The sequence below is a fragment of the Clarias gariepinus genome, chromosome 3 (assembly GCF_024256425.1).
Source record: "Clarias gariepinus isolate MV-2021 ecotype Netherlands chromosome 3, CGAR_prim_01v2, whole genome shotgun sequence".
In the NCBI taxonomy this organism is placed as follows: domain Eukaryota; kingdom Metazoa; phylum Chordata; class Actinopteri; order Siluriformes; family Clariidae; genus Clarias; species Clarias gariepinus.
The window spans coordinates 25364464-25385300 of record NC_071102.1 but is presented as its reverse complement, the minus strand read 5'-3'; the positions used below and the strand labels follow the sequence as shown (position 1 = coordinate 25385300).

Genomic DNA, 20837 nt, shown 5'->3' with positions numbered 1-20837 from the left:
AATTATATATATATTTATTATATATTTAGTATTTAAGAATTATATATAATTATTAATATATAAATCCTCGGCAGCCAGTGGCGGTTGTGTTTGCACAGGTAGTTCCATCACAGGGAACGGTAAGAGGTAGAATGAAGGCCTGCCAAAACGTTAGAACAGCGTGAGGAGCGGCAGCGAGTTGACCACACACTCCATTCGCAGGTTACATGATCTGCACGCGGACGGAGCCACAATTAACCTCTAGTTAGAGCAAAAGCAAAAACTCTTCTCCCAGGTCATATGTAATGCCCTGCCCACTGGTATTACACAAAAACCTGGAACCATTTGTGAAACTCGCTTTTCTTTACTGAGTGATTTTTATTTAACAAAGCATTCTAAATGCTGTCAGCCTCTCCGAGCATCAGAAAGTTTCGCGTGGCTGCCATTAGTTAACTTTTTTAATTGGAAGTATTCTATATTTTACATTCCATATAATCACTACTCTTAACAGAAGCTTGTTTCGTTCACTGTTTAATATAATAGCAGTATACAAAGTCATAATTTTGGAAAGGCCTTTATCAAGTATATACAATTATTAAAAGAAGATGGCTTAAATTCTTTGGAAGAATTAAATGACGGATAGTGTCAGTGTCATTGAAAAAAAAAATGAATACAAGCGATCCTTTATGTTAACAGCATTTCCTTTTATTTAAGAATCTGATGATCATTAGGGTATCTTTTAAATAACAGTCCTTAACATTTAATAAATCCAAATACAAAAAGATCAGTTTCCCGCCTTCCATTTTTAGTAAAATAGCAAAAAGATCTCACATCACACAGAGATCACTAACTACAAAACTTCCAATTGTAATATCATGATAAAGCATCTTCTCTACAGTCCTATTCTCACTCCACTGGACTTTCACCCGTCTGGTCCCCTGAAAGCAGCCCTACAAGGACGAAGATTCACTTCGGATCAGCCTAAAACATTTTTTTATGAAGAATTATGAATGCTTGTTGATCGATCAACAAAGTGTATTAAAATGCAAGGAAAATTTATTTTGTCTTTAATAAAAGTTTATTAAAATAAATTCTGCAGCTTGAATGTGAATAATTGTTGACTCTTCCTTATGTATTATATAATTAATTATATATGACTCTTAGGAATATTAGGGAAAACTGGCAGTCTCTTTGGGCCAGAGTGTGTTCATATGTGTGACCGGAGTATTTGTTAATTTGTTGCTCTACTAAGAGAAGATTGTGGAATTTCTGATGTGTGTGTGTGTGTGTGTGTGTATACCGTTCACAAGTTTGGGGTCACTTTCTAACTCCATGATCGTTCCTGATTTTTATTTCTTTCTACATTGTAAAGGAATGCTGAAGGCGTCAAAAAATGCATTAATCTCCTTTGAACAGTTGATATTGAGATGTTTCTGCTACTTATGCTCTGTAAAGACTTCATAACGTCTCTAATCTGAGGTCCTGTTAATTGGTCATTTTTCAGGCTGATAACTCTAAATGAACTTCTCTTCTGCGGCAGAGGTAGGTTTTGATCTCGCCCTCCTGGGATGGCCTTCATAAGAGCCAGTTTCATTATGGTGCTTGACAGATTTTGCAAATGCACTTGACAATACAGTTCTTGCCAGAACTATTACAGAAAGGCTGACCTCTGTGTCTTAAAATAAAAACTAACTGTTGTTTTTGTTATGTAATTACCTAATTCCATATGTTATTTTATAGTTTTATAGTATTTTATAGTTTTCCCCAGTATTGTTGTAAAATGTAGAAGAAGAAAAAAATCACTAAACAAAAACAAAGAAATTTGCAAGTGACCCCAAACTTTTGAACGGTAGTGTATGTATATATATATATATATACATATACATACATACATACATACATACATACACAATATATATATATAAAAAATGTGTGTGTGTGTGTGTGTGTGAGAGAGAGAGAGAGAGCGAGTGTGTTATGCATGTTTCCATAAAGAACAAACAGTTTTTTTATGTGTATGAAGGTGTGTGTTCTTTGCAGAAAAGCAGTTTACCTGCATATGTATCCTTTGGTGAAAAGTGTAATCACCTAAGAGTGTTGTTTAGTCTCAGTCACTGCATTGCTGCCATGACAACTGCATTCATCATGACATCACTGTCTCTGAGTGAGTCATACTGTGCAGGTTGGTTGAAAAAAATATGTTATACACTGTAGTGTATGTAAGAGAAAGAACACACACAGCGAGATGCAACACTGCATGATTAGACACATGAGAATTATTATTGGCCATCATCATGTTGAATAAACAGACACGAAATTGAACATTGGACTTCTTGTAAAAAATTCAGTAGACACCCACGATTTTATTCATCTATGTACCAAAAATAACACATCTTTGTTTGGGGAGCTTTACATTTACAATATTGAAAAGTAAAATGTGACAGAATTAAAAAGATAAAAGAACACGGCACATAAATATTATTATTAAAAAGTGTATTGCACAACTGATTCATAATTATTCCCTTTTATGCTCTATATACTGGGATATACATTAACATAAGAGAATCTTTCTAAGCAAAAGGTATAAATGTGAAAGAGGCTCATATATCTGAAGTACAATATATTGCTTCCATTCATACATCTAGAAATTAGTGACTGTGGACGCCAGTGGTGATTACCATTGATTTATTCCCATTTTACGACCGTGGTAGGACCTCCGGTCAACATTCACTTGCGCATTCACACACCACGGGCAATTTGGGAACGCCATTTAGCCTAATCTGCATGTCTTTGGACTGTGGAAGGAAACCCACCAAGCAGTAGGTCTGCACAATTAATTATAATCTTGGTATCGTTGTCAAAACTTCATAATTTTTGGCTTCCCTGGTTAAGCAATGTATATTGCCTGTTTATATTACAGGTCAGGTATAATGAAACCATTTTATTTCTGAATTGGGTAAAAACTATGACAATTTATATTTCAATACTAAGAAAACAAATCATGATTTCCATTTAGCTGTTATTGTGCAACCCTTAAATTCATAGTACATTCACATCAAATTTTCTACATTCAGCACCAAATGCACGTTAAATCAAGCTTCCAACAGATGTGACAAACGTGGTAATGAAATGCAAAAGGAATGTATATCCCAGTTATATTACAGTATCAAATGATGTAAAGGTGACTATTTGAGCTCCACTGGTGAACTGCAACGTCTTTACAACAGCTAAAAGATTATATAATCCACTAAACCACTTAAGACATTCGAGGCCACTCTTACGAAGCTGTAATTGATGTGAAATGTTCTCTACGTACAAGCTAAAATAAAAATTACCACTAACATAAATTTCTAAAGTACACTATAAAAACCATTATTTTACTGGCTTCTGCACCACAGAAGAGTTCATTAAGTACACACCCTTGCTCTATTTTCATTTTGGTCCATTATGCTTGTAAGAGGAAGCAGGGACGTCTTTTATCATTAGCAGTTCAGGCCTCACACTTAAGTATTTCACCACTGAGTGGCAGTATAAAACAAGTAGTATTTGCCTCTACTTAGTGCAACAAATTCTCATGAGTATTGCAGCGTGAAGATTGCGGAAACGCATAAGAGTTTCGACTTTCGAATGTGTTCACGTTGACTATACCGGGGGGGAGCAAAAGACATTCTGGCAATATTAATACATTTACGATCATTTGATAACTACAAAGGCTGTACATTGAGGCACAAAAAAAAGAAAGGATTATACATCAGGACTGCAGAGAAAGGTAGATCTGATAAAAATAAAAAAAAAACAGCAACAACTGTCATGACCACACCAGCAAAAACAAACATCACTTTAATACTCTTAGAACTGGTGTGGTGAGCGACTACAACAGAAAGTCATCGACTGAGGCATTAGTTTTCCAGCACACACTCATATTCAACAACACACACCCACCCACACACACATACGAATAATTACAAATATATGAGTACACATTTTTGCGCATAGAAATGCAAATGACTTGCATTTCCACACTTCCACACAATTTTTCACACTCTCACACATCGGCACAGACTGAAATCCTATACAGGAGTTTACTTTCGTGTTTGAACAAAAATGCAGCAGTGTTGTACAAGTAATATCAAAGCAGGTCTCATGAAACATTTACATTTCACCAATTACATATACATATATTCTAATTGTTAAGGCTAGCAAAATTCTGTTTTCGATATATATGAGAGTGACCCAGAACAAGTGCGATAAAATAATTATTCTGTTATAATTATAAACAAATGATATTGAAGTCCTGATCTGTATTCTTGTTTTTTTTTCCCATTTGCAGCTGATAAAGTCCTCCAGTACGTTATCAATCTTAAACTTGTGGCATGTTTTTAATATCAATTGTAAGTCCAACACTGTACAAACCATTATTTCCTAGGGGCCATATTCAGAGCTGGAGACATGAATTATTACGCAAATAATTTAATGCTTACATGAGAAAAAAAAAATCCGTTTTCGGAGGTGATTACATTGATTTTCTAGATAACCCATTTAGATTTTAAAAATGACCTGTGTGTAGTTCATGCTTATAAGGTTGCCAGGTAAATTATTTATGAATAAAATTTTTAATAATGCTGGAACCTTTGACTAGAAATGAAAATACACAGAAATCAAATCATATTTTGAACATATTTTCTTCTTTTTGCCATAATACAGTATAACATAAAACCATGAGACAATCGATACAAATATACATAGGGGCTTTCAAGTCAGACCAGGATTTTTCGTGAATGCAGGCGTGATAACTTGTCCCTCATACAGTCCTGACCGTCTAACAAGCCGCTTCCACATGTTCCACATTAAAAGGAGTTCCTGGGAGGCCAGCATTTCAGACGTGATGCAGCCTATCCGATCATGACTCTGGCGCAATGAGAAAACATTTTACTTCGATAACCAAGCATACCAAGCTCATAACTGTGTTTTGTTATTCTGCACAATCAAAAGTCCCGGTTTGACTCGAACATCCCCATAAAGAGAAGAAAATAAGTCAAATGTTATTATATATCATTAAAAAGATGGCAATAGAAGACTCGTACATAAGCAATGTATTGCTTCATGAATAAGCTACACCTGTCATGCTATCCATTATTGAAAATATGATTTAGTAGATTATCAAATAGCATTTGATCCAGTTAATCATATTTATTAAATACCATGAATATAAACAATGCAGGTTAATGCCTCATACTTTTAATTTGCTTTTTTAATTGAAAAAAATATTTTTTTTTTCAGACAATTTTTTTTTATTTAATGCATACTCCTGAGCACGTCTCTGTTAAACATTAACTTATTTTATTAATATGTAATTTAGTACTTGACATAATGCAAATTAAGAGTGATGTTTCCAATTAATATGTCTTCTCTAATCTCTAGCTGCACACAAGAGTTTTCTTTCTTTTATGTATTCAGGACCACAGACTAAAAATGTTGTGTGCCATATTGTGGTTATATCAAATTGTCAGCTAATGATGCTGAACTCAATACTGATCCTCATTCATGGTGTCACTGCATGAAAGATATTGGCTAAAGTTCAAGGTCAAAACTGTATAACTGGAGACGTGCTTTTTTTTTTGGCCATATCCATCCCTGTGCACATAATTCTCATACGTAACTACAATCCTACACCTTACTCAGCCAGTTGTGGGTTTTTTTGTGGGTGCAATTCTTTTGCATGAATATTTAATATTAAATCCTCATTTTGTAATTGTTGCCCAACTCTGAATATGGTCCTTTATCTATGGAAGGATTAAGGAAATTGGTTGGAAAAGCTTATTAGATTTCAAATTTTTTATCTTAAACAAACAAACAAACAAACAAAAAACCTAGATACCCTAATTTTGCAGAAATGTTTAATAATTTTGCATGATTTCTATTGTAAAATTCCACAGATCAGGACTATGACACACTAAAATGTTTTAATATAAATTAGGTTCTTAAAAATCTTAAAATATTAGATATGACCATGATGACATTGTACAATTATCTGACAAGCAATGCAATTCACTGCATAACCAAAGATGCAGGCCCTTATTACTCCCCACTTATTCTCTAAACCACACCTAACCCTGTTTACTTGTATTCTACTGCATTCTACGATATGTACACAGTGTTATAATTCTACTTTTACTAACCTACTTCTCTCTAAATGTCTGTACATGTTGGTTCACACCTCCTGCTCTCTATACCTACAACCACCCACTCTCTCTTACCCTCTCTCCTCTTTTCCCCTACTTCTGCATGTCACATTGCAGTAGAAGGACAATTGAAGGGTCGCTTTTGGCCGCCTCTTTGAACTCCTCCAATGTGATCTCGTCGTTATGGTCTTTGTCCATCTTGCTAAAGATCTTGTCCACACGCTGCTGAGGTGTCAAGCCATCTTCATTCATGCGCATCATAATCACTGTGCCAACCATTTTATATATTGCCTGAGAGACATCAAGAAAAAGTGTCAAGAAGATAAAGATGAAATTATGACAAATTAGGTTCTAGCATAATTAGACCTTACAAAAAATGCTCAAGCCAAACTGAGCTGAATAAATATAAATTTTTATCCATCCAATTATCCATCCATCCATCCATCCATGAACCTCAACACTAAAACACTAAATGAAATGCTGGTTAGCCTTATCTGCATGTCTTTAGACTATACCCAGAAAGTACCCGGAGGAAACCGAATAAAAGTATTACCTCTATAATTTCAAGCATCTCCATGCGTGTAATCTTGCCATCTCCGTCCAGGTCATACATATTGAAGGCCCAGTTGAGTTTCTGCTCAAAGCTTCCCCGTGAGGTGATGGACAGAGCACAGATGAACTCCCTGAAGTCGATTGTGCCATCACCATTTTTGTCAAAGGTGCGAAAGGCATGCTGAGCAAATTTTGACGCATCACCATAGGGGAAGAACTGTTATATGCAAAAAAAATATCACGATGATGAAATATTACCCGGTTTATAATGGTGTTAAACAAACAGTCAGAAAATGTAAAAAGGCTACTCTAATAAAGCAGATTTGTGAGACATTTTTAGAGTTATTTTTTTCTGTTTGCTAAATAGTGTTTTACAATGACCCAAATCGCAACAGTGAATTTTAAGGATCTACAGTATATCTAGTTAATTTAGTGTCAACTTGAATGACCGTTATTACAGTGAATGGAGCCATTCAGGTAAATCATTTGGTAATGGAATCATAATTAATAGCTTCTTGGAGCTATTTGTGCAAAAGGACTTACCTTGACATAAAGCTGCTGGAACTCCTCCAGATTAAGGATGCCAGAGGGACAGTCCTTCAAGAAGCCTTTATACCACTGCTTCAACTCTGCCTCGTTGAACTCCGTGTTCTTGGTTAGGTCATCCAGAACCTCTGGAGCAAGCTTGCTGTTGTGTTTCCCCATGTTTAGAAGCCTCTCTGGGGACAAACAGAGAGAAAATGATGGTTGTAAGGTTATTACAAAACAAGGGCACAACCAGTTTAAAAAAAATCTTTTTTGGAAGTTGATCTCCCCCCACCGTTAAATCCACTTGACAAATTTGGTTCATGCCTAAAAAAAAAAAAAAAACGCTTTTCAAAAAATATTTTCTATTGTATTGATTAGCTAATGTAATTTAGATTAAAATTACATAAAGCCTTTCAGATATTTTACACCGTGATATTTAAAATGTGCATCGCTTTAACCCAGCACTAACCTTACGCCTTACAACATAACACATATCTGCCCACCAGTAGGAGCCTGAGATATATTTGGCAAGCCCACATCTCTATGAGCTTTAAAAATGGTTATTTGGGTACACATGAAAAATGGGGTGCCACTGTAATGAGTCATTACCTGGACCCTTAGCTTATTAAAGTTGATGAAATATTTAACAGGTCTAAATACTTGACGAGGAGCTATAATGGCTAAATGCATCAGTGGTTATGCACCAGAGCTGCTGGAGCCCAGTCGCCCACAGCACATTTCTCTCCTCATGACAGGAGGCCATTTATGTGTGATCATGATGACTAATCAGAGGTAAGCATTCATCTCTATCCCCATTCTTTCACCAGTACTTGGCTTTATTCTGCTTCCTCTCTCTTTGACCTTTTTTGGATTTCTCAGGTACTTTCTTCTCCTCTAGGCATCACACCCCATTCACTGGCTTCAGACAGGAAGCTTTAATTGAACTTCTGAACAGTTAATGAATTTTAAAACTAATGAAACAGGCTTTTCAGGCAATGAAATGATTCAGACACATTTTAAATGCATTTAAAGAGAACTCCAGTAAATTTTGGCATTACATGCTAACTGGTGGTTCAAATGTTCACCTTATTATATAGGAGCCAGCAGAGCATCAGAATTATGTAATTATTTTTATATCTATGTAGCAACTGAATAACTTCTATGGAAGCTACAATAGCTCCACAATGAATAATATCCCAAACACTAAAGTCTATTTTTCAAATTAAAATTTTATTTGTCACATACACAGTCATACACAGTACGAAATGTAGTGAAATGCTTATAATGCTTATTTTGTTCAGGCCAAAAGTAAGTACACCCACAATTAATCATTCTCCCCCTTATAAGGGTACTGCGTTATATTGTCCTGTAATGAATCGCACTTTATTGTATCACAGTTGTTTTGCCCACCCTTTCTTATGTCACTAATGCCTAGTTTTTACTTGCTTTTTTTCATAGCTCTCTTAGGGCCCTGCCATGGTACCTTGAATGACTTGAAATATGTGAATGACTTGGATCTTTGCTTTGCTTGCTTTCTCTTTGCCATTCTGTACTACTTAAGTTCACTTTAGATCACTCTTGTTGCATGACCCAATTTTTCCCCAACGTTTGTTGTCTAATGCTAGCACTAGGCCTAGTGCTTCCACGATGCTTTGTTATAAAGACAAAGAAAAAAAAATCAAGGTTAACTAATTTGAGCTACAGTCATGTTCAAAAGTTAGCAGCTTTTTTTATGAGGGGGGGCTCCAATATGGTGCTACCAAATATGTTGTTAAGTGTGGGATCCCCAGGAATTCAGGAATAGGAGGGGAGCGTTGAGACGTGGGGTGATTATGTGTACTTTGGCTAGGATTAATCGTTTAGGGCAAGCACCTCGCAGTGCTAATGCAATGGCGCTTCTATGCCGCTTTGTAACTTATCTTGTGAACCTTGTGCGTAAACATAAATATATATGCTCCCCTTTTTTGTAAAAGTTTTACAACGTTTTTCTTTTTTTTGCCAACCATTTATTTCTTTATCTTCAAAAAGATAGTTTATCTTTCAGTCTTCTTTACAGTCCTTTTTTCAGTTCTCTCATCATTCTTCTCAATTTTCTCTTTACTTTATCCCTTCATATTTGTTTACTCTTTTTTATTTTTTCTAAAGCTGCTTTGCTTAACAATGACCATTGTTAAAAGCACTATATAAATAAAATTTTATTGAATTGTTCAGTTTTCTCTTCTTAATTTTCTTTATCTTTTCCTATACTGGAGCAAAGCCCCCTCTACATGTTCACACATAGTGTGCTGGTTTCTGGGGTTTAAATAACCTACCGGACAGGTGTAGCGCGTTTACTCTGATTAGTGGGGTTGCCTAGCAACCATGGCATGTCTGCTGCACTGCCTGCCTATAAATCCACATAGTTGTCCACAAATTTGCCCTTTGAATGGGTGGCCATGTTTCACTTTTGTGTTAAAACATTTTAAAAAAGCATCTGAATGCAGCAAGTCTGAGTATTAGGCAAATACAACCTCAAAACAATGAATTTATTGTCCATCAAATATCCTGGGCTTATCATGAGTTTGATTTGACAACTACTGTCATGAAGATTGAAAACTGTCTTAAATAATCACAATTTCCAAATAAACCAGATTACTGAAGAGTTACGGAGTTTAAATTGTTCACAGGCCTTCACATATTGCTAAGGAGCAACAATTGCTTCTATGCGCTATTTGCTGATGTCTTCTTTCTTTTTGGCCTGGTGAACTTGAACATTTCAAACAACCAGGCATAAGTGCCTCATGCTCCTGCTTTTATAGTGGTGCCCACCTGTCCTCATGATCAGCTAATCAGCTCCTAAGTACAGATCACCTTGTTAATTGCTATAGAAGCAGTGTGCGCACTTAAATTTATCCACATCCCATGTCTGAATTGAAACTAAACTAAACTATTAATAATTTCATGCAGTCAGCCAGTCTGTTTCCACACCTAGTGGGTGACAGAACTGTGGAGTAGCATGTCACCTTATTAACACATCTAATTAAACTCAGCAGCTAACTACCCAGGGCTTTATAGACTACATTTTTTGGATTAGGGAAAAGAATTAAGACAAAATCATGACACCCTGTTACACCCTGCCAAATGCTGATCCAAACATTTGACCCTCATCAACCATATTTTTTCCAAGTGGCACAATCAAGCGGGGCCTCGGTTAAAATGAGCCAGGTTCCCAAACGTAACTTGCTACTTGCCTGTACTAAAATTGTACATCATAGTTAAAGAATCAACTTACCGTGAAATAATTAGAACTACAGTACTGCTGTAAAGCAATAGTAATCAGATCTCTCTAATAGAGCTCATCTATCCTCAAGCAACAGCAACTTTATCGATAATGACTAGACCAGACACAAGCACGAAGCACATCCCCTTCCTTAGGATCTCTTAACCAGCTGATGTGTTATTATATTTATTGAGGGCAAAAGAAAATCAATATTCTCTATTTAGATATCTAATACATTCTCCTTCTAAACATCCCGTTTTTAAAGGCTAACAATATGCCTACTACTGCAACATCCATTGTAATATATAAAATAACATCATGCATTATATTATAACAAGGCACTATTTAAACATACAGTAGAGGTTCCTGTGACAGCAGTTCAAAAGTACAAAACGAAAGTAGAGGATAAGGGATGTCTCTGATGTCAAACGACTTTTATTTAATTGTCTATGAATGTTATCAACTGACACAGGATAATCATAGCCAGTCACGGAACAGATCATGAGAACCGGCGTCCTAAAGATGAAGAGAAAATAAGTTGGTGACACAAGCAACAGTCCAGAATAGAATGAAAATGAAGGCAAAACAGACCTGGAAATACTGTGATTCTACAGTATGTTCCTACAGTATCCTCACAGCCATCTCTTCTGCGCTCTAGTACAGAGTGTTATGTAAGATATTCTACGGCATGTTCGGCTTTGGTTCCTTTCCCTTTACAATTTTTACTCAGTGTCATCTTTCAGGAAAACATTTCAACAAATATTTGAAAATATTGAGATTTTACAAATATATAAACAAACACAGTTATTAAATATGCATTAAAGGGATGATGTTATGTAAGAATGAGAAACCCAAACAGAAGGCAAAACAAGAGTAGACCGAGTAGATATGTCTTGACATGCACTAAAAATGATGGTCCCCCCAGCAAAGGTCAGTAGTTCACTTTCATATTAAATATACACAGTTGTGTAATGTTACAGCAGTTCCAAAATGATGAGGCCTGTACCGAAAGTAATGCAAAGGTAGGAATAACTTATTTTATTAACTAATGTAGGTCGCTTAATCTGCACATTTGTGTGAGAATCTCTTTGTCATAAATAAACATACATAAATATGACTTCATCCATAAAAACTAAAAATAGGGGATAACAAGGGGATAACTAGTTAATAACAATGTGTGCCACAGGAGAGCTCTACAGTAGCCATGCAGGCAGCGTCCTATAGATCACTCATGCATGGTTATGCAAGAACTACATGCAATTATTTTTAGCTCACCATCTTAAATAATGTCTTCATACTATTTGTCTTTATACTGTACTGTATATAATGTCCTGTTTGTCAGCATCCCCGATTTCTCTTTTAAAATCTGTACCTGTCAAAGTAGTCTAAGCTTTCTTATTAACTTGACTTCCTGCTGTGGTTCCCGACCCCACTACAGTTTATTGGATTGTTTGACTTTAAGACTGCTACCCATTTAATGTGAATCTGTATCAGCAGTTCCCCCACCAAGGTGTGTGAACATTGGTGATAATTACAACTACTATCATGAAGATTGAAAACTGTGTTAAATAATTTTAGCAATAAGTAAGCTAAATAAGTTTAGCTGATTTTTTAATAAACATACTGTATATAGATAGGGTTCAGGATTATGCAGTATAGAGAGAAATATGCTTTTTAGGCACTATGATGAACTGAATTTTATTTAATGTTAGCCAAATATACACACATGACTGAGCGAAAAAATAATAATAAAAAAATAATAATAATATAGAACATATATACTGTAGATATATAATATAGTACAAAATGTAGAACATTTTTAGAGTTCTTCATTTTATGATGTACATACTGTGTATATATATATATTTTTTTATGCATTACAAATGCTGGGTTGCTGACATGGATCTGCTGCTTGAGTTTTGGATATTAATACCTACTAATATTATTAATAGATTTCCAAGTCAATAGACTTCTATGATAACGCTTTTTAAAAAAAATTAGTTTTACCGTATCTTTCCCAAATCAGGGTGGCTTGCAGTATGTGATTCCTTCTTCTGATTTATGATTATCATACTGAAGGCATTCATTTTGGCTGGGACATGACACTGACCAGAATGCCATAAATAACTCCACAGTGGGGGTGTGTTTGCTTCTAAATAAAAGCTCCTCATGTTTGGGGTGTAAATACAAAAGCAGTAAGGCAGGTTTTAACATAAATAGGATCATCTTTAGCAAAAATCACATTGTTCTCTTTAATTAAGTGAACGCTGGCTAAACTTGTAGCTCCCACTTATCAATTTAATGGCGGTGGATATTGCTTTCATTTATTAGATTTATTAAGAAAATGGAATTTGGGTTCTATTATTGGAAAAGGTGAAAGGTTGTGCTGCAATAAGAAGAGCAGTAATCTTAATATTGTCAGGTTGAGATATTAGATTCAACTGTCCAGCTCATTTATACACATAAACATCGTAAGGTAATGTAAGACTATATCACTAATTTGATTATTTCAGTCTAGTCACTCTTTATATTTAGAATTCCACTTAGGGGGTATTTGCATACACTTTGCTCAGAAACTTTAGCCACTAACAAGGATGCAAACTTTTGCATTTCATACTCTAAAATCTAATGAAAAAAGTATTTTTTTCTAAACAATTTAGAAACAACTTACTGAAAAGAAACAATTGATGAGATCCTTAGTCTCATATCTAATTGCAAAATTAAGGATTATTAAAATAATTTGGAATTATAGGGCAACATTCACTAAATCTAAATATACTTCACATTTCACGTACATTCCATATTGCAAGCTTCCCCACTTATTAGATCCTATAATTATAGCAGAGCCCAGGACTATGAGTTTAACAGAATTAAGCTGAGAAGCCAGTTAGGCAGAAAATCCCACCATGGCTGGTTTAATTCTTGGATAAACGATTGCATTAAGCGGACCATAGACTTACAGAATATATAAATTAATATATTATTAGAAATATAAGATAGATACATTATATGGATGAAACTACACATGAAAATATGTTTAAAGTTTTTAGGTTTCTGGCAGGCACAATGTGATCAGGTGGAAAAGGATGATCATATTTAAAATAAAACAATGCCAAGGGAAAAAAGGTGCTTTCATTGTGCAATTTCCATTTTCTAATGGCTGATGGTATCCATTCCTAAGCCTGGATTATTGATTCCCTGGAAAGTGACACAAACCTAGGCATCTTGGGGGACTGGGACAAAGTGTAAACTAAAGCAAAGGACTAATAGGACCAAAGCAAAAAAATACAGTCTATAAGTCATTCGTTATTGAAGATGGTTTTTTGATTTGCAACTTTATCCAGACACATGAATACATGTTTTAATACTTTTTATAAAACACAATTAGAACATTCACACAGATTAGTCATAAAATTAAAAGCATAAGCATGTAGGTTTTAGGTTCCCCCTTGTGCAGCCTGGGCAGCTCTGACCCCTCAGGGCATGGATTCTCAAGGACTCTGGGTGGTGTGCTATGGTGTCTGTCTGGCATCAGGACATTGGCAGCAGATCCTTGGGTGCTGTGGGTTGCACAGTGGGCTTCCCTGGATCAGACTTGTTTGTCCGGTGCATCCCATGGGTGCATGGTTAGTTCGGGATCTGGGGAGTTTGTAGGCCAGCTACCTTTCTACCGCACTGTCTTTTTGGGGCAATTTGTGTGGCATTGGCTTTATTGCAGGATCGGACCAGACAGGCTGGCCTTTGGTCCCTGTAGGCAAAGGGAATTTACGGGTATATAGTTGGTGATCAACGCTGTTCATTTGACCTGTCAGTTGTCATAATGTTATGGCTGATCAGCGTAGAACAAAAACAAAGAACGAGGACATCCCACAGGAGATCTCGAGGTTCTTAAAGCTGTGCTAACAATGACAATTTATCTAGCTCACATCGCATCCCTGTTGCTCTTTTTCCCTCCATCTGTCTCTGATCATTGTCACTCAGATAGATCGATACACCACAGCTGGCAGGCTGCTGGTCTCTGTTCTGTCTTTGACATTCCAGCCACGTCAGTCCCATCCATTTAAGAGTTACTGAATGAGATAGGACTCTCGACTCTGGGACACTGCATTTGTTTCATTCCAACACACAATGGAGATAGGAAAAGAGACAGAAAGAAAGGGACAGAGAGATTGGAATAGAATGGGGGGGGGGGGGGGGGAGACACATTTGTGTCATGTGTGAAGAACACAAAGCTAGTCCTTGAATGTGATTGAAAAAAGAGTCACTGTGACTTTTTAGAGTTTAGAATCTATTATAGACTTTAATCTAGAAAATGACTTCTTGCTAGCTTTTAATTTAATATCTGGGACAGAGAAAATGTAAAAGACTCTGAAAGACTGAAATATTAAATTGCTGTTGTTTCATATTTAACAGCAAGAGATGGAGAGTCCAGGTTTATGGTAAAGCATTCTGGGTTTAATTTTCCTTTGTTCTATATCCATGACACAATGCCATCATTATCAGAACAAATACTACAGATACGGCAATAGCTTCTACATTATTATAATATTAGCCTGTGCATATTGCAAGTAAGGAGTGTGTAATGTTTTCCTGTGACACAGCATTGGCAGCGGCTCTTAAAGCTGCTTCGTATGTTTGGGGGGAAGCATGTGTTAGCCTTCCCCCTTCTCAGTTGGTAGCGGGCTTTTTTCATAAGAAGTGAGAGCTGCCAAGTGTATGGGGATTGGCATCTGACCAAATATGGGAGAAAACTTGGTATAAAATGTAGAGTAAAAAAACATTTTTTACACTACCAACTACAGACTAGGGATTATCTGCATGTGTAACCATGGTCTGCATTATTGGATTTCATATTATTTGGCAATAAAGAGGAACAAGAAGTCTGCATATAAAGAGGTTGAACATTCTGGCTGGTGTGATAAGTTGCAACAAGCACTCAGAGCACAGTGTAGAACTATTTATGTATTTAGATTTTTGTTATTTAACACACATTTTTGCATTTTGAACTGCCGTATAACCATAATTCATTTAGTATGCACTAATTAGCAAGTATGTGCTAATAAGTGTGTATATGCACGGAGTAATTAATATGTACACAAATCACTCAGGCAGATAAAGTAGAAGGTCCATCCTACTGAAAGTTCTATATTGGACTGTTGGAAAATGCTACTTTTACTTATTCTTGAGGTCTGAATTAAGTAGATCATCAATTAATCCCACAAAGAAAATGTTGACTTACAGATACTCATTTAAGAAATTAAGATAAATAGCAATAACTAACTTTTAATTGTCATTGCATACTGTAGTGTTTGCCTGGAATAAGCACTACATTAAATGATACCTGTATGTGAAATTTCTTATGGAACTTTCCCCTGAATGTAGCTCAGTTCCAGGTAAGTCATTAAATTCGTAACTGGCACATAAGGCATAACAACCGATAGTGGGCATAAATAATGCAGCTGTTGAGCACTAAAGGTCAACCATGCTTATGTAGAGACATAGAGGCAGATCCATAACTGTCAGACACCATCATCATCCACTGGAAGTGCTTTTGTGTACTGCCTGGGGCGACATACACAATACAAAAGGGGTTTCTACATAATACATGAAAGGATCCAGGTGAAAGAATAGATTGTTATATTTGTCCAGACTAATAACAATAATAATGGCTGCTAATTGTTGTAATTCTTTTTTGCATGTCTATGTGATATATCATGTATCACAAACTGAAACATCTGCGCTAGTGGCAATAATTACATTAATTTATTAAGATTTATTAAAATTGTATTCTTTTTTTTTCTTTCTAGATTTAAATCGGATGAACCAGTAAGCAGAAAATAACTTTAACTGACCCCACTAGAGCACTTTTTTTTAACCCAAGTTCCTGTAAGACGTGTCAGACAGATTCATAACCATGTATGATGTCAAATTGTGTCTAAAACAAAACAAAACATTGGTATTGTTGTTGATGTTGCCCAGGTGCTGCTATACCATTTCAAAAAAACTTAAAACTTCTGATACAGGTGTTATTTCCATTGCAAAATGGTGGCAGCACAATGGACAAGCAGGAAACACTCCTTGACCAGGTCAAGGGACCATGATGTGGTGAGGGATATCATTTGTGCTTTCTATGCAATGATCCATTTCAAGAACAATCCAATTGGAGACCCCTAAAGGGTGACAACTGGTACTGCAGCATCCTGTTATACCCTAGTGAATAATAAGCAAAACTTACAACTTATATGTTGTATGATGAAGAAATGCAAACTTGAGGTAGTTAATGGTGGATGATGAAACTAGCTAAACAGAGAGGTTATGACTATGTTAAGAGCATGTGCTTCATAATTAGTTGCAACTATTAACCTGAGGGCTTGCACAACATCCATGAGTTAATAACAATGAACAGGTGGGATGCACCTGATGACTAGAATCCCTTCAGACAAGGAGTTTAGACTCAAGGGCTATGGTAATATAATTAGGACTTCATCAACATTTAATATTCAAGCTACTACACAATTGTGGTACAACTGCACTTGGTTCAGTTCATGTCTTATCTCAGGTTTGACAGTGAATTGAATTAATCAATCAATTAATTAATTAATCAATCGATCAATCAATCAATTAATCAATAAGGCAGCAGATGGCTCCATGGAGGAGTTATACATTACCCATGGCTATTACTTCTGGTCATTTTTTAGAAGGAAAAAAAAACTGTGTCGGAACCATTCATGTGCACCTGTTAAAACAATGATTTAAGTGGGACTGAATTTCCAGCATTACTGTACTTCATTACTAAATACATTATACCACTGTCCCATGAAAAACTGATTACAAACTGGAACAGCTAGAAGATAGAAGGGCCTTATGGGTACAACCATTAGCTTCTTGAGCAACAGTCAAGTTCTATCGAGCCTTCATGAGAGACAACTTAAAGAAAAAGCTGTCATTTAAAAAGCTGATTAAAGTTAACAATAAGTATAAATATAACTTTTCATGAGAATGTCCCTTTCAAAACTTCAAACCATTTTCTGTTAAAGTTTGAAATGCTGTACATAGAAGGGGCACCAAAGGCCACCCTCTGGTTTAGTGGAAATACCACCTGGCTTCGTAGCATATCAGTGGAAAGTCATGCCAGCAACAAGTTTGGCAAGGCATGCATAATCCTGTTGTTCTGTATTAGCTTTGTTAACCTATATTTTCCTGCGATCTAAGTACCATAACACGAGGACAACATAAGGACAACACGTCTGCGACGTCCAGAAATGGCCTATGGCATCATGTGATGACTCGAGCTGCCAAATGCGTTTGACAGTATCTTGCTCATTATAACACTACACTCATTTTTCATTCACATTCAAAACAAGCAGTGGTACGAAGCAAGCGAAAAGAATCTTCAGGTTCTGTGAGATAGGAAAAACATAACAATACCAACAGGCACTGTTCAAAAGTACAAAGAACAAATCTATGATTTGCTCATTTTTTGTCCATGCATGTCTTTATGCATTGAGTTCATGTGAGGTGACTTGATTAGTCATGCTGAAGACCCAATGACTGTCCATGGGTTTTTGAGTTCAGCCATTTTGGAAATGTCATCCATCTCCATGAGAAACAGAGCATGTGGGCAATCGATCAAACAGCTCTGCATGCACGATTTGATACACCTGGTACTGCCTGGCCACTTTTGTCTCGGTCAAAAAGGAATACTTGGAGTGGTCATTCAATCAGGGGTGTAGATTAAAGGTGATGTAAGAACAAAAAGGTACTGAGTTCAGGCTCCTTGCCTATCACCTGTCCTTAGTCACCAGAAGCACAGGGTCAGAAAAGAATGGATGGATGTGAGAAGCTTGTATGTAATCTGTCTATGGGGAGAAAAAAAGAGAGAAAAGAAAAACAAAACAAAAACACTGCAATAATATCCTATCGTAATCTAACTATGTTAACTTTGGGTCACATCACATGAAAAAAAGAGTAAGTCAATTCACACACACACACACACACACACACACATATATATATACTGTATCTATTTTTTTTTTGGGGGGGGTGGCTTCTCTATGAGTGTGTATGTGTGTGTGTGTGTATGTATATATAAATAAATATATATATATATATATATATATATATATATATATATATATATATATACACACACAGAGGAGCCCAAAAAATTTATACACACTTAAAAATGAAAAATATATCACAATCACATGATAGCACATGATAGCATCAATATACTGTATATCTTTTTTTGCATACTTTGTAAAGAAACGATCTTTGACAACCAGCAATCGTTTTATCCATCCTTGAACTTCTGTATAGGGCCACAGTCTTTTCCACAAGTCCATAAACATTTAAACACCATTCCTGAAACACTGTAAGCTATATGATATGTTTTGGGACTTTTTCTTCGTGAGACCACAATTCTCAGTGTTTAGGGATTGTCTATCTGGTCAGCACATGTCTGTCTTCACTTTCACCCAGCACAGTTATTTATTTACACTGCATCACTGCATGTCTTTGTGGCTTAGTAAAACTCACGACACTGTCACAACTCCATCCAGGATCATCTTTCTAATGAGCGATGAATGAAATATGTTATGATCTCACTGCAGTAAAACTCACTAGTTTCAGCTCCAGTCAGCCACTAAGATACAGTACATTCTACCCATACACAGGGTAAATCAACCACTTTCTGGGATCTCACTAGAGCGTTAGTGTGGAGTAGTACACAGTTGCAATGGGACACAAACACACATAGATATCAGCATGGAAAGAGTGCTGAACATAAGCACACTCATGCAGAGCAGCGCAACACCGCAGTCAGGAATTAGACATGCATTAGACTATACAACCATTAAAGCATAGATGCTATTGGGTTGTTTGTGGAAGTGCAAAGACACTTTGTTGGTTTCATGTTGTATATGCATATTGTATACCAGCACACAATAAGCAAAAACACAATCTGTTTGCACTCTCACTCATTTTTTCCACAGAATGTAATTAGTGACAAGCTGAAGATAATGACACATTTATTATAAAAGGGAATTAATATAAGCAGGTCCTATTATACAGCAGATTTTCCGTTTATTATCATAAGCTGACAAAATTACACACACGTTTATACAGCTGAGAGGAGACGCATTGATGACTCACCCAAATGTTTTGGTTTTTTTTGCCGTGAGGTGGCGTGTGTGTGTCCGCAAAGTGTTTCTGGAAACGGATAGACGCGTGAACGGCGCTCGGCAGGGGACCGGACAGAACCGTGGAGCCGCACGCGCGCAGACGCTTCTCTCCTTCTCCTTACAGCTTGGCGCAATGAATGGAGCGCGCGCATCACCCTGGCTACCATATTTGCATAGGTACCACCCAAAGCCTCCTCTGATTGGACAGAATTCCAAAGCTCTCGGACTGGCCAAATCTTGTGCGAATATTATTGAAGGTCAATCAAACTAGGCTTTAAGGAATTAATTATCGTTGTTGTTGTTGTTGTTGTTGTTACAGAATACAAAAATATCAAGACCATAGTTATATTGCCCGACACAGTGGAGTAGCCGTTAGCACTGTTGAGTCCTGCCTCAGGGTCTGAGAGGATGTTTGTCACGTGCTTGTTGGGTTTCCTCCTGGTAGTCAGGTTTCCTCCCACACTCCATAAACATGCAGATTACCCTAACTGGCATTCCCAAATTGTCTGTAGCATGTGAATGTTAACTGGAGGTCCTACCATGGTCGTAAAAAAATAGGACTAAGTACACTGGTAATGATCATTCGCCCCTAGTTGCACTACAGAGGTTTCTAGATGAGCAATTATATTAAGTGTTACATGAATGGTTTATAAGAGATATAGAGGGGGAAGGACAGGAGGGGAAAATAATGAAAAAATTATAGACTATTGAAAGCTGGAGGAGATAGTATTAGAGCTTCATACAAAAATATTAAATAACAGACAATATTGTACTTGTTGAATTTTTAGGCCTTTTGAAAAAAAAATGATTTTTGGTGGGAAACTTCCTTTTGTGAAATTAAATTAACAGAATAATTTCTGGCAGTTCCCAATGAGTTAAACAGTAAATTATTCTTCCCAAAATTAAATAAAACTATCAATATGGGTGCTGTTGTATACATATAAAAGTTACCATAAATAATAATAATAATAATAATAATAATAACATACTTTCTTTCTGCTGCTCTTGTCGAGGGGTTGCCACAGTAGATCATCCGATCAGCACACACAAATTTTACACAGATTTTATTCCAGGTGCCCTTCCTGACACAACCCACCCATTTCATCTGTGGCAACCCACCACTGGCAGGCCTGAAAGCAGGATCTTCAGATCCCC

General features: G+C 36.3%; 1 protein-coding gene across 1 annotated transcript; it reads right to left on the bottom strand.

Moving 5' to 3' along the window:
- Nucleotides 1–5881: 5881 nt before the first annotated feature.
- Nucleotides 5882–19790, bottom strand: hpcal4 (hippocalcin like 4). The gene is made up of 4 exons (XM_053491353.1): nt 19654–19790; nt 7257–7432; nt 6715–6930; nt 5882–6452 (listed from the first exon to the last, which is right to left on the bottom strand). The coding sequence occupies exons 2-4, from the start codon at nt 7416–7418 to the stop codon at nt 6255–6257; spliced, it is 576 nt and encodes a 191-aa protein (XP_053347328.1). The 5' UTR covers nt 7419–7432; nt 19654–19790; the 3' UTR covers nt 5882–6254.
- Between the last annotated feature and the right edge of the window lie 1047 nt (nt 19791–20837).

Bases quoted from the DNA above. Each gene is read 5' to 3' on its own strand.
- hpcal4 (XM_053491353.1), bottom strand. From the start codon at position 7,418: ATGGGGAAACACAACAGCAAGCTTGCTCCAGAGGTTCTGGATGACCTA. The intron at 6,931-7,256 runs GTAAGTCCTTTT...TGCATATAACAG, and splicing joins TCCAGCAGCTTTATGTCAAG to TTCTTCCCCTATGGTGATGC. The intron at 6,453-6,714 runs GTAATACTTTTA...GATGTCTCTCAG, and splicing joins AGATGCTTGAAATTATAGAG to GCAATATATAAAATGGTTGG.